Here is a 13,982-nt window from a genome sequence, read left to right on the forward strand (position 1 = left end):
TAAAAAACATTCCAGGATATAATTTGTTAAAAAGATTATTGTTATTATTTTATTTTTTAAATTTTATTAGTGTTAGTGAGCTTCGTGAGTGGGGGGGACCTTTGCACCCACTGACATACACATGTATGCCACTCACCATATGACTGTTACTTTTGTTAGTTAAACTAAATTAATTAATACATAATCAAGCAACATCAAATAACTTTACAAGTAATAACTAACAACCTAAAACTAGTTTTTCTTAGTGCTTCTAGACTATTCGTTAGTTTATGAAACGAATGTAACTTTTATTTATCAATGTTTTCATAACCGGGCGGTCAAAACGGCATTGTTATTAGTTTATTGTTCTGATTAGTCGAACTGTACTAGGAAATAGGACAAATTTTTTTATTATATATATTATGAGACTTGGTAATAAATTTTGTGATATTTTTTTAAAAAAAGTGAAGTGTTTTATGTTAGCTGTTGAATGCAAGGATATAGAATATTTAAAGTTACCAAATTGTCACAAAGTATTGTTATAGTAGCTAGATTTTTTTTTTTGTCTTAAAGGTCTTGAGTTCAATTTCTTCCCACTAATTTTTCATACTCCCACCTGGCCCAACTATGAAGTATGACATATCTGAGTGGTTTTCCCTTTACAAATATGAATCACATGTCATTATAGTACTAGCTTACATGGTACTGATGCACGCCCTTAGATGGATGTCTTGAGTTCAATCCTAACCAAAGCGTGATTTAGGAGTAAGCATATAATATTTGTCGTTAAATAAATAAATAAATAAAAGTTACCTTCACGTGAACCATCAATAATACTAGACAAGTCTCCTTAAAAAAACGTCCAACTGGTCTTCTAATAAAACAAAATCATGTGGAAATTACACCTAACTAAACAATGATATTATATCAGGGAAATGAATATTCGGCTCATTTAACTAAAATGATGCCAATCAAAGTTCTTTTGATTAAAAACCTTAAAATCAATTAAAATCATTTCTATGTTGATAAATAGGTTCATACATAGGTTCGACTAACCTTCAATCTTCACCATTTAAATTCATATGTAAATAAGTTAATAACACATAATATTCAAATCTGCAATTGCGTTTTAAAGACTTGTAACGCTAATATAAAATCAGTTTATTAAGATAAACACTATTGGGATTCCATTTTAAAAGACTTTTTAATGGATTAATTTCCTTTGGGAATCCCCTTCATCAATGGATTTTCGACAAATTAGATCGTCACGGATACTTATTTATTTTGTGTTCCAGCGATCTATTGCAAAAAAGACTAAACTAAGTGTGTTCTTGAGTTCAGTTATAACACTGGCTAATACTTAACTTGATACATTGTTTTGATTAACGTTCACAACATTAGTTTATTACCATATCACGGTGGCGTGTATTAAAGAATAGGTGATGTATAAAGAAATGAATTGTTGGTGAGCCATAAGTGTTTAAAAACTTAAGTATTTGAACTAGATATTTAAGGGCGGATAATTCTCAATCACTTCGGACTAAACAAATTCTTTCTATAGAGCGAAAAATTTTAAAAGCTATTGCTCATCATTATATAATAAAAAAGTCCCGACCCAGTTTGAGTCAGATTATAAAATAACAAACAAGATTCAGTAATTTAATAACTAATCTATCAAGACGTTTCTATTTTGTTGCTAATACATATTGTAACATTCAAAGAATCATCTAATAACTTAAGTGATTTAATACACTAATAAATAATCTAATAACTAATCTATAAATCAAGACCGTCCCTTGGGTAGGCCGAGCCGGGCATTCGGCCGAGGCACGTAATTTTTGGGGCCAAAATTTTTTTATATGTATTACTTTTTTTTAATATATTTTTAACGTTTTTTTTATAAAATACGTATGGATCTTAATCTTCTTAAATATTAGGCCCAAAACTTTTTTTTAATTCTTATTCCGTTTAAATTATTAGGCCCAAACTAAATTGAAAAGCTAAAAGAAATAACGTTAATTGTCGTTTAAAGAAATTTAGCTTGTATATTTTGTTATTCATTAGAGTTTACGGACTTTTTTATTTCGACTAAACCGAGGTGTTTAAATTCTCATAGACGCCCATGCTTGAATTGTTAAAAAAGATACCGGATGGTTGAATTGACAATTTGAAAGTTGTTTAGAATTGGTTCGTGAGAGTGGAACGTTGACCACTGAATCAGGTGTGCTTAATTGACCGGGTCCAGCTAAAGATAAAGAAGTATTTCCTTTATTTTATTGTAGACATATATAAAAATAAATTTTGATTAGTTTCGCCAAATATTCGTGAAGCGATTCTAGTTCTATTATTAAAATAGAATGACCCAACTTAACACGTCTAAAATACAGTTGTTATATTATATAATATTCAGATAGCTTTGAACTTTAAGCAACATTCTTGAAATGGTCATTCAATTCAACAAGATACAAATTGTAAATTACAAGTAACATGTACAAAAGTTTGAACCCATAGTTTATTGTATTATTCTATTATTCAAAAGTTTGATGTTCAATACGCCTTATCTTTTTACACTGACCAATATATGATCACCAAATAATTAAACAAAAGCATCAATAAAAAAGATAATTGAAACCTTTAAGTCGATATAGGAAAGCGAAGAGTAGGAACGAGCCGTAAACTATTAGTCTTGTAACATGTCATTCCAAACGTCTCGCTCATGTCTAAATCTTGTGGCTTCTCTCCATTAGCTAGCTCCCAATCAAAATGGTAAAGCAAAGAAGCTAGAGAAAGCTCGGTATTCGCCATTCCTAACGAAATCCCTGGACAAACTCGACGACCAGCACCAAAAGGAATGTACTCAAAGTCATGACCTCTATAGTCTTTGGTTTCATCCTGAAATCTCTCAGGATTAAACACATTTGGATCCTTCCAGCTAGAAGGATCCCGAGCTATGGCCCAGTAGTTGATAAGAACTCGGGTTTGTGAAGGGATTTCATACCCACTGATCGTGCATTTTTCCATGGACTCGCGTGGGAGCAAAAGGGGAACCGGAGGGTGAAACCTTAGAGTCTCCTTGACTACCATTTTCATATAATTTAGTTTTGGAAGATCGGTCTCTTCTATAACACGGTTGACTTTTTCATTGATTACCCGTCTTACCTCGGTTTGTGCCTTTTTCATCATGCTAGGGTTTCTTAACATCTCAGCCATCGCCCACTCGACTATGTTTGACGAATTCTCACTTGCACCCGTGAACACGTCCTATAAATATGATTGGTTAAAGACCGAAAACCAGGAGTACGCTAATGGAAAATAATATACTTACTAGGAGGATAGACTTGATATTGTCGGTAGTCAACGGGCGGTCAAAGTCTTCGGCTTCTTGAAGCCGAAGGAGAACGTCGACAAGACATTCGCGTTGTGGCTTCTCTAGTTTACGTTGGTCAATGTGGTTTTGTATTTTGTTGTCCATGATGCTACTAAGCTCCACAAGACACTCTTCCAACCTCTTATTCATTCCCGTGAGTTTCGCAACGAACCCAAGCGAAGGAAAGAAATCCCCTATCTGAAACCCGGCCGCCAGCGTTGTCCCTTCCCGGATTGCGGCCCTAAACCTCAATTCTTCGTCAAACTTATCACCAAAAGTTATCCTAGTGATAATATTGTGATTCAAAGCAAACAACCTTTCAACCAAGTTTATAGGTTTAGAACTTTTACTAATCGATTCAACAAGCAGTTTCACCTCTTCTTCACGTATAAACCGAGTCGAATCCATGCTTTTCTTGGTCGAGAGTTCGAGAACGCATATTTTCTTAACTTGTCTCCAATAGGCCCCGTACGGAGCAAAGGCTATGTCACTATAGTTGTAGCCCAAGATCTTTGGAGCGACGAGCTTCGGGCGGTTTGAGAAGATATTATCATGAGTCTTCATGATCTGTCTGGCTGCTTCAGCCGATGAGATGACAATGGTGGATATGAAGCCGAGTTTGAGGTGCATGATTGGACCGTACTCCGCGGCTAAGTCGTTGAGGGCTCGGTGCGGGGCTGGATGAATAAGACGGTTCATGTTACCGATCAAAGGGAGCTTTGGAGGACCAGGAGGGAGTACGAGGTTTCGTTGACGTCGTTTTTGTACGAGGAATAAGATGATGAAAACTAGTAACAGAAGAATAAGGAGAGACCCTTGATCAAACATGTTTCTGTTGTGTTGAAAATATTTGATATTAACTTTCTTTCAATAATTGGGTGTTTATATAATACTTACGTACATGTAAAGTTTGATAATCAAACTTATTTAAAAGGTTGTTATATAATAATAATAATAATAATAATAATAATAACAACAAACAAGGGAACACTTATCAATACCTACTGCGAATCAGGCTGAAGCTATTGTTGCATCTCAAGATAATTGTCAATATCGCCGGCTAAGTTTTTGTTAAATAGGGATGAGCTAGGTACCATACCGATACCGAAAATACCGATCCCGAGAATCACAAAATCTTGATATTAGTACCGGTACCGAAATATTCGGTTCGATGCCGGTACGGTACCGGTATCGATACGGTATCGGTATTGAAGGTAAAAATTCAGGAAATACCGGTAGCATACAGTACCGTACAGTACCGGTACCGTACCGATCCTGAAACTCAAAATTTTGATACCAACAGTACCAAATTTGCTCATCCCTAGCATTAAAAAAAAGCATATTACGCCCATGCATTAATGGGGGACTACAAATGGGGCCGAAGATAACAATGGTTCGTACCAGCCAAACGTCACGACGTACTGGCTTTCTAAATCGTGTGACTTACTTTCAAATTAAAATTTCATGTTCATGTATATTCTTGTTCGTTGATCATCGATGTGATCCGTTTCCTTGTAACCAGGGCCGGCTCAACGTCTTCGAAGGCCTAAAACTAACTAAAATGTTGAGGCCTTTTTCTTTTATTTTCTTTATGCGTATAGCGCTAGAGAGTATACAAAAATTATAGAATACAGATGATATGCAGCGATAATGAATATGAAGCAATCCTTCTTGCTTGTGGCTCATCAACAAATTACTAATTCTAAAAGAGTTTTACTTTCAAAATCTTATAATACATAACTTCTATTTAAAATGGAGGTCTTGTAAAAATAAAAGCCTAAAGTCATTACCTCATTTAATTTACCCACGAGACATTAACCAACTTCACAAAAGACTATGTGCTTGTACTTTTGGTTAATTGGTTTCAAAGTTGTTTCTTGCACATGGGGAATTTAATATGTTGCTTGATTGCTTGTGATTCGTTTTTAATTTTAAAAATCCTAAACCCCAACAATATATAGCGTTTTAAAGAATAAATAACCATCCCTGGTAATTAAAATATATATTTGTTTAGAAAAAAAATTGTAAGAAATGGTCTCTGTCCCGATGGCCACGTCACGGTTTCGGTAGTTACCTAATTGGACTTTTATTGTGCTTTGAACGATAATATGAAGATACATATATATACTATATTAGATGTTATCCTCTATATTACGAAGGTTGTTTTACATTATTCGTTTTTAATATTTATATATGTATATTTGTATTTTAATTTTATTTATTGTAAGAAAGTCAATAATTAATATACTTGAGGTTTGATGATAAAATAGTTTCACAAATAATGATATGTTATAATCCGGTTTAAAAGCTATCTGGGTTTCCCGTTAATTTTCTTTATTATAAAATTGGTTCTTAATTATAAATAATATCTTTTTTTAAAATAAAACAGGATATTAATTTTTAGTATATTCCTATTTTATAGGATTTTCATATCAAATATTTGATGAGATTAATTTTTAATATAATGAGATGTTATAACCCGTTCAAGAGCTATCTGGGTTTGGTGAGACATTTACCCGTGAATTCGGGTCAAATGCGTAAGAAGCCTTCATTTACAAATAAAGCAATCCGATGGCTTGAGAGAATGGTTGTTTTACATTTTTCGTTTTTTAATATTTATTTTTTGGATTTTAATTTTTTTTATTGTAAAAAAGTTAATAATATACTTAGGGTTTGATGATGAAAGGGTTTCATAAATAAATATTATGTTATAACCCGTTTAAAAGCTATCTGGATTTGGTGACCCATGACCCGCATATGTTTTTTACTGCAAAATTGTTTATTAATTATAAATAATATCCTTTTCTTTTTAAATTGGATATTAAACTTTAGTATATCCCTATTTTATAGGATTTTCATATCAAATAACTGGTAAGATTAATTTTTAATTTAATGAGATGTTATAACCCGTTTAAGAGTTATCTGGTTTTGGTAAGACCCATACCCATGAATTTGGGTTACATCAATGAGAGGCCTCCATTTAAAAATCAAGAAATTTGGTGGCTTCCAAAAAAGGGGGAGCGACCACATCGCGCCCGTATTACGGGGGTTGTTTTACTTTATTCGTTTTTAATATATATATATATATATTTGAATTTTATTTATTGTAAGAAAGTTAATAATTAATATACTTGAGGTTTGATGATAAAAAGGTTTCACAAATACGCGGTACATGATATGTTATAATACGGTTTAAAAGCTATATGGGTTTGTTGATGCCCATTACACGTTTATTTTCTTTATTATAAAATTGTTTTTTAATTATAAATAATATCATTTTTTAAATAAAATGGGATATTAAATTTTAGTATATCCCTATTTTATAGGATTTTCATATCAAATATTTGATGAGATTAATTTTTAATATAATGAGATGTTATAACCCGTTTAAGAGCTATCTGGGTTTGGTGAGACATTTACCCGTGAATTCGGGTCAAATGCGTAAGAAGCCTTCATTTACAAATAAAGCAATCCGATGGCTTGAGAGAATGGTTGTTTTACATTTTTCGTTTTTTAATATTTATTTTTTGGATTTTAATTTTTTTTATTGTAAAAAGGTTAATAATATACTTAGGGTTTGATGATGAAAGGTGTAAGGCCCCGAACCCGGTAGCCCTACTTTAGCATCGGATTTACTCATAAACACAGTCCTTCAAATCAGAGTTTATTAAAACTTTTCGCGGAATATAAAACATCAATCATTTGTTACAAAACATTAAATCTTTTCTTTGATACCATAACACAAAACTTTATATTTAAAACATCTTTACTTCTTTCTTCAGATGCCAGCCGTTCAATCCATGCCATGCGTCATCCTCTTGCTAGCTCTATAATCGGCTCACCTGCGTGCATACTAAAAGTCAGCAACGCTGAGTGAGTTCTAGTTAATCAGGCAACATACAATCTATTCCCATATATTACTTCCCGTATCCGAAGACACATATTACTACCTTAACCTTGTATAAATATCCATAGGAGGATCGGCACGTAATATCTATAAAGAGAACCATTACCATTACCCTACCCTATATAATTTCCATAGGAGGAACACTATACTATCCATAGAAGGAACACTTTACTATCCATAAAAGGAACACTATACCTTCCATAAAAGGAACACTATACCTTCCATAAAAGGAACACTATACATTCCATAAAAGGAACACTATACTTTACTATTTAATATCCATGTAAGGAGCTAGTCACTTCCCTTGACGATACGTGCAATATCCGAAGATCGTTCACGTACCGTCAAGCAATCAATCGTATCGATCACATATACCATACACGGCATACACATAAAATTATATCATTTCGTTCATACTTTCTTACTTTCTTTTGTATTATCTTACTTTCATATCTTACGTTATAAAGAGCATTACGCCCTACATTCCTCGAGTATTACTAGGGCTCGGAACCCTCTTCGTAACCATACAACTATACGTTATCATTTCTTTCTTCTATTATCTCTATCATGTTCATACACATAAACATACATAACATACTTACCTTATTCTTAGCGCTGCAACCTGACGGTACGTGCAATATCCGAAGATCGTTCACGTACCATCAAGCAATCATTCATATATTTCACATTATCCATATAAGGCATACACTTATCTCTTAGGATAAGTGTAATAACAAACATATTGAGTATGCACACAGCCCCGAAAACGTAACACATAAATGGGGCTAGAACTCACCTGAATTCTGCTTCTTTTTCTGATAGCTGTAAATCCCTTCTCTATCTGAGCTCGGCTGACTGTACAAGTTACACGTATCAATTTAACTATCACTACTTATAACATCTTTCTAATCTTAATTACTACCCACCACGAACGGGGGTCCGGGGGCAGCGCCCCTGGCAGCGGGGTCTAGGGGCGGCAGCCCCTAGCATGGTCCAAGGGGCAGAGCCCCTGGCTGGGGTCGAGCTGCCAGGTCAGCTTGGAAAAATTTTATTTCCATTAACCGTCTTAACACATTTTTCATTAGATTTTTAATTTATTTTCTAATCGAACTTGACTTTAGGCGAAGTTAACCTTAGGCGAACTTAGCTTTAGGCGAAGTTACCAGCTAGGCGAACTTAGCTTTACAGCGAAGTTGCCATTAGGCGAACTTGGCTTCAGGCGAAGTTGTCATCAGGCGAACTTGGCCTCAGGAGAAGTTGTCATCAGGCGAACTTGGCCTCAGGCGAAGTTGTCATCAGGCGAACTTGGCCTCAGGCGAAGTTGTCATCAGGCGAACTTGGCCTCAGGCGAAGTTGTCATCAGGCGAACTTGGCCTCAGGCGAAGTTATCATCAGGCGAACTTGGCTTCAGGCGAAGTTGTCATCAGGCGAACTTGGCTTGCAGGCGAAGTTCATCAGGCGAACTTGGCTTGCAGGCGAAGTTCATCAGGCGAACTTGGCTTGCAGGCGAAGTTCATCAGGTGAACTTCGCTTGCAGGAGAAGTTCGTCGCTTTGAATGCGAAGTTGCCCAGATGAAGGCGAAGTTGCCCAGACAGCCGCTGTTTTAGTTTCTGATCGGCATTTCGAGCGATTTTAACACCCTTGCTATGGTTCAATATCACCCACTACGCTACCCGACCATTTTTGGTCGTTTATACACTAAAAAGCTTGGATCTTTAAACTTCAAAGATCAAGAATCATACCTTTTTGGGCTTGTTTGGATCTCGTTTACTTGCTTATCACCACTAATCGCTCTCTCTCTCACTCGGGTCTGCCGGATCTGCCCGGATCTGCCTTCGGTCCGGCGGCGGTATGTGTGTGGTGTGTGTGTGTTAGGGAGTTTGGTGAAAATGAAGATATTTTGGGATTTTGGGGGTATTTATATCCCTGAAATCCCATTCTCATTTAACCCATCTCAATTAATCCAAATCCATAACCAACGTCTATTACCCGACACTAGCCCGACCCATACCAACTCCAATTCTTTTATTTATTTCCTGATAACCCGAGTAAACTTTCCCTCTATTATTAAGTAATATAATTAATATTATCTTGAAATTTCGGGATGTTACAAAAGTGTTTCATAAATAAATATTATGTTATAACCCGTTTAAAAGCTATCTGGATTTGGTGACCCATGACCCGCATATGTTTTTTACTAAAAAATTGTTTATTAATTATAAATAATATCCTTTTCTTTTTAAATTGGATATTAAACTTTAGTATATCCCTATTTTATAGGATTTTCATATCAAATAACTGGTAAGATTAATTTTTAATTTAATGAGATGTTATAACCCGTTTAAGTGTTATCTGGTTTTGGTAAGACCCATACACATGAATTTGGGTTACATCAATGAGAGGCCTCCATTTAAAAATCAAGAAATTTGGTGGCTTCCATAAAAGGGGGAGCGACCACATCACGCCCGTATTACGGGGGTTGTTTTACTTTATTCGTTTTTAATATATATATATATATATATATATATATATATATATTTGAATTTTATTTATTGTAAGAAAGTTAATAATTAATATACTTGAGGTTTGATGATAAAAAGGTTTCACAAATACGCGGTACATGATATGTTATAATACGGTTTAAAAGCTATATGGGTTTGTTGATGCCCATTACCCGTTTATTTTCTTTATTATAAAATTGTTTTTTAATTATAAATAATATCATTTTTAAATAAAATGGGATATTAATTTTTAGTATAACCCTATTTTATAGGATTTTCATATCAAATATTTGATGAGATTAATTTTTAATATAATGAGATGTTATAACACGTTTAAGAGCTATCTGGGTTTGGTGAGACATTTACCCTTGAATTCGGGTCAAATGCGTAAGAAGCCTTCATTTACAAATAAAGCAATCCGATGGCTTGACAGAATGGTTGTTTTACATTTTTTGTTTTTTAATATTTATTTTTTGGATTTTAATTTTTTTTATTGTAAAAAAGTTAATAATATACTTAAGGTTTGATGATGAAAGGGTTTCATAAATAAATATTATGTTATAACCCGTTTAAAAGCTATCTGGATTTGGTGACCCATGACCCGCATATGTTTTTTACTACAAAATTGTTTATTAATTATAAATAATATCCTTTTCTTTTTAAATTGGATATTAAACTTTAGTATATCCCTATTTTATAGGATTTTCATATCAAATAACTGGTAAGATTAATTTTTAATTTAATGAGATGTTATAACCCGTTTAAGAGTTATCTGGTTTTGGTAAGACCCATACCCATGAATTTGGGTTACATCAATGAGAGGCCTCCATTTAAAAATCAAGAAACTTGGTGGCTTCCATAAAAGGGGGAGCGACCACATCGCGCCCGTATTACGGGGGTTGTTTTACTTTATTCGTTTTTAATATATATATATATATTTGAATTTTATTTATTGTAAGAAAGTTAATAATTAATATACTTGAGGTTTGATGATAAAAAGGTTTCACAAATACGCGGTACATGATATGTTATAATACGGTTTAAAAGCTATATGGGTTTGTTGATGCCCATTACCCGTTTATTTTCTTTATTATAAACTTGTTTTTTAATTATAAATAATATCATTTTTTAAATAAAATGGGATATTAATTTTTAGTATATCCCTATTTTATAGGATTTTCATATCAAATATTTGATGAGATTAATTTTTAATATAATGAGATGTTATAACCCGTTTAAGAGCTATCTGGGTTTGGTGAGACATTTACCTGTGAATTCGGGTCAAATGCGTAAGAAGCCTTCATTTACAAATAAAGCAATCCGATGGCTTGAGAGAATGGTTGTTTTACATTTTTTGTTTTTTAATATTTATTTTTTGGATTTTAATTTTTTTTATTGTAAAAAAGTTAATAATATACTTAAGGTTTGATGATGAAAGGGTTTCGTAAATAAATATTATGTTATAACCCGTTTAAAAGCTATCTGGATTTGGTGACCCATGACCCGCATATGTTTTTTACTACAAAATTGTTTATTAATTATAAATAATATCCTTTTCTTTTTAAATTGGATATTAAACTTTAGTATATCCCTATTTTATAGGATTTTCATATCAAATAACTGGTAAGATTAATTTTTAATTTAATGAGATGTTATAATGTGACATCTGACCCGATCCGACCCGACCCAGGTACCCGTTTCTCTTATCCGATCTCTTTCTTTTATGATTTAATATTTATCTATACTTATATTTTACTTTTAATAATAATAATAATATGTTTTCCTTCCCGCCTCTTTCTCTCTCTTTTCCTTCCCGCCGTCCTGTCCCTCTTCTCTCTTTCCGCCTCCTTTTCCCTCTTGTCGCCGTCCCGCCCTTAAGCCTTGAACCCTCTTTTTGTCCTTTGTTCCTTCCCGCCTAAGGTTGTCTGCGCAGCTCCACGCGCCAGACTCCTTACAAGGAAGCCTGCGTGAAGACCACCTGTTACTGCGATATGCGAGACGAACAGTCCCCGCAGCGCGCTAAGGATTTTAGTTCTTCCCGCGGCGCGCTATGGATACCGTTCTTCCCGCGACGCGCTAAGGAATATAGTTCTCGCGACGCGCCTAGAATTAAAGTTCTTCCCGCAGCGCGCGTAGAAATGTAATTCTTCCCGCGACGTGTTAAGGTTGGTTCTGTCTGCCTTCGCGCTCGCGCACTTTTGCCTTCGCGCTCGAAGCCTTCTCGCGCTTAACCCTTGAGTCTCCTGTTTAATCTAGCCGTTAGCTTTTGTGTTGTCTTATCTTCTGTGCTGTTGACCTAATCTGCTTTATGTCTGAAAAGTTACTTTCGGCGCAGCATGCGTACCAACCCCATTGGTTGACAGAAAAAGTGACTGACAATATCTTTGGAGATCTGCTTTTCCATGCTTTGACCAGTACCTTTATCTGAACCGCCCATGCCCTTTTACTGTTCCTGTCAGCTTTTCCTTTGTCCCCTGCAGCTGCCATATCTTTTGATATCTTTTGCTTTTGGAATCTTTTACCTTTTGGAGATCTTTTCCCCTTTTCTAGGGATTTTGTTCCCTAGGGTTTCTCTATAAATAATAATATTATTTTTCCTAACACATCACACACTAACACTTAATTTAAACTCTCCTGTTCTCTCTTGCTCCTTGCCGTTGTTCTTCCTCTGCCGTCTTCCTCTCTGCCTCCGTCTTCCTCCCTGTTCTGCCCTGCTTTTCCGGTAATATATAGTATATATAATAATTTGCGTACTAATTATGCTAACTTATAATCAAGACTTAAAACAAATCATTAAAACAATAATCTTATTTATAGGTTAACTTGTGCTTGTTTAAAGTTGGTTCTTGCTTTATCTTACACCGCATCGTTTATCAAGTGAGTAATCTCGTACCTAATCCCTTTTTGCTTTTAATGTTTTGGGATGTTCATGTGTTCATACAAACTTAGAGTCTTAAACTGTTTATGAACTTTAGTCGCGCAGTATCCCATGTGTTGAGGACGTAGACTTGGCTGTTTATTTGTGTGTGGATCATTAACCGTCTTGTCGGTCTATTCCGCAGTTCTCATGGTACCATTAGATGAACACGGGAGAACTATCGTTTATGATTTTCTCTTTTGTTTACACATGCACAGTTTGTCTTGTTTGTGAGCTCAATTGTGAGCACTGGCAGTCTATGAATCTTAGAGTTGGTCCCGATCGGATTACACCCTTGTTGAAAACCAGACATACACATGCTGCGCGCAGCTTAATCTATGTATTAACTATTAAACTTGATTTCTCACCAACACGCAAGTGTTTGACGTTTATTTTAACACATGTTCAGGTTTGCAGTAGCTGTTTTGGAGTTCGAGGACACGTAGGAAGTTCTTTATTTTGGACCTAGATTAAAATGTATCAAGACAAGTTATTGCTGTTCGAATATTTTGATTTATAATATATTGATTTATGTTGGTTTATTTATATCTTGTGTATACGTTGCGCATGCGTGAATGAATATATTTATTAAATATTGACACCCAATAGTGTCACGAGTAATGAAACAATATGTGGCGCACCGATGTATAATCCGCCTTTGGTCGGGGTGTTACATATAACCCGTTTAAGAGTTATCTGGTTTTGGTAAGACCCATACCCATGAATTTGGGTTACATCAATGAGAGGCCTCCATTTAAAAATCAAGCAATTTGGTGGCTTCCATAAAAAGGGGGAGCGACCACATCGCAACACATAGGATTTTTGGGTTTTCTTTTATATATATTATAGATACTAGCTTTTAAACACGTGTATTACACGGGATTTGTTAAATAATAAAAATAAATAAGGTAATTTTTTGAAAGAAATAAACAAAATTAAAGGTAAGAAAAAAATAAAATATATATTACAAATAGTGAGAAGTCTATAATATCAAATTTAAAAATTAGAATGAGATGAACCATTATAAGTTTACAACAATATACAACATTTGTTAAAATTGTTTTGACTCATCACCCATAGATAACTATAATAAATGAGATGAGAGATTATAAAATTAGAAAGGAAATTATAACCTATTTGTCAAAATTGTTTTGAACCATGACCCATGGAATTAGAAAATTATAACCCTTTTGTCAAAATTATTTTTACCCATGACCCATGAATAGATATGAATGAGGTGAAATATTAGAAAGGAAATTATAATCCATTTAACAAAGGCAAATCGGAAATATATAATCCCAACTTTTGTA

At 34.3% G+C, this 13,982-nt stretch overlaps 1 protein-coding gene across 1 annotated transcript; it reads right to left on the reverse strand.

Moving 5' to 3' along the window:
- Positions 1 to 2,496: 2,496 nt before the first annotated feature.
- LOC143625782 (desmethyl-deoxy-podophyllotoxin synthase-like) lies at positions 2,497 to 4,200 on the reverse strand. The gene is made up of 2 exons (XM_077096028.1): positions 3,305 to 4,200; positions 2,497 to 3,240 (listed from the first exon to the last, which is right to left on the reverse strand). The coding sequence occupies exons 1-2, from the start codon at positions 4,172 to 4,174 to the stop codon at positions 2,614 to 2,616; spliced, it is 1,497 nt and encodes a 498-aa protein (XP_076952143.1). The 5' UTR covers positions 4,175 to 4,200; the 3' UTR covers positions 2,497 to 2,613.
- Between the last annotated feature and the right edge of the window lie 9,782 nt (positions 4,201 to 13,982).

Source organism: Bidens hawaiensis, unplaced genomic scaffold (genome assembly GCF_021521415.1).
Source record: "Bidens hawaiensis isolate Kalapana, Puna unplaced genomic scaffold, B.hawaiensis_p1.1 tig00004242_1, whole genome shotgun sequence".
Taxonomy (NCBI): domain Eukaryota; kingdom Viridiplantae; phylum Streptophyta; class Magnoliopsida; order Asterales; family Asteraceae; genus Bidens; species Bidens hawaiensis.

What these genes read in the sequence shown, in the direction of transcription:
- LOC143625782 (XM_077096028.1), bottom strand. Translation starts at nt 4,174, where the DNA reads ATGTTTGATCAAGGGTCTCTCCTTATTCTTCTGTTACTAGTTTTCATC. An exon ending in ATATCAAGTCTATCCTCCTA is followed by an intron (nt 3,241 to 3,304) that starts GTAAGTATATTA and finishes TCATATTTATAG; the next exon opens with GACGTGTTCACGGGTGCAAG.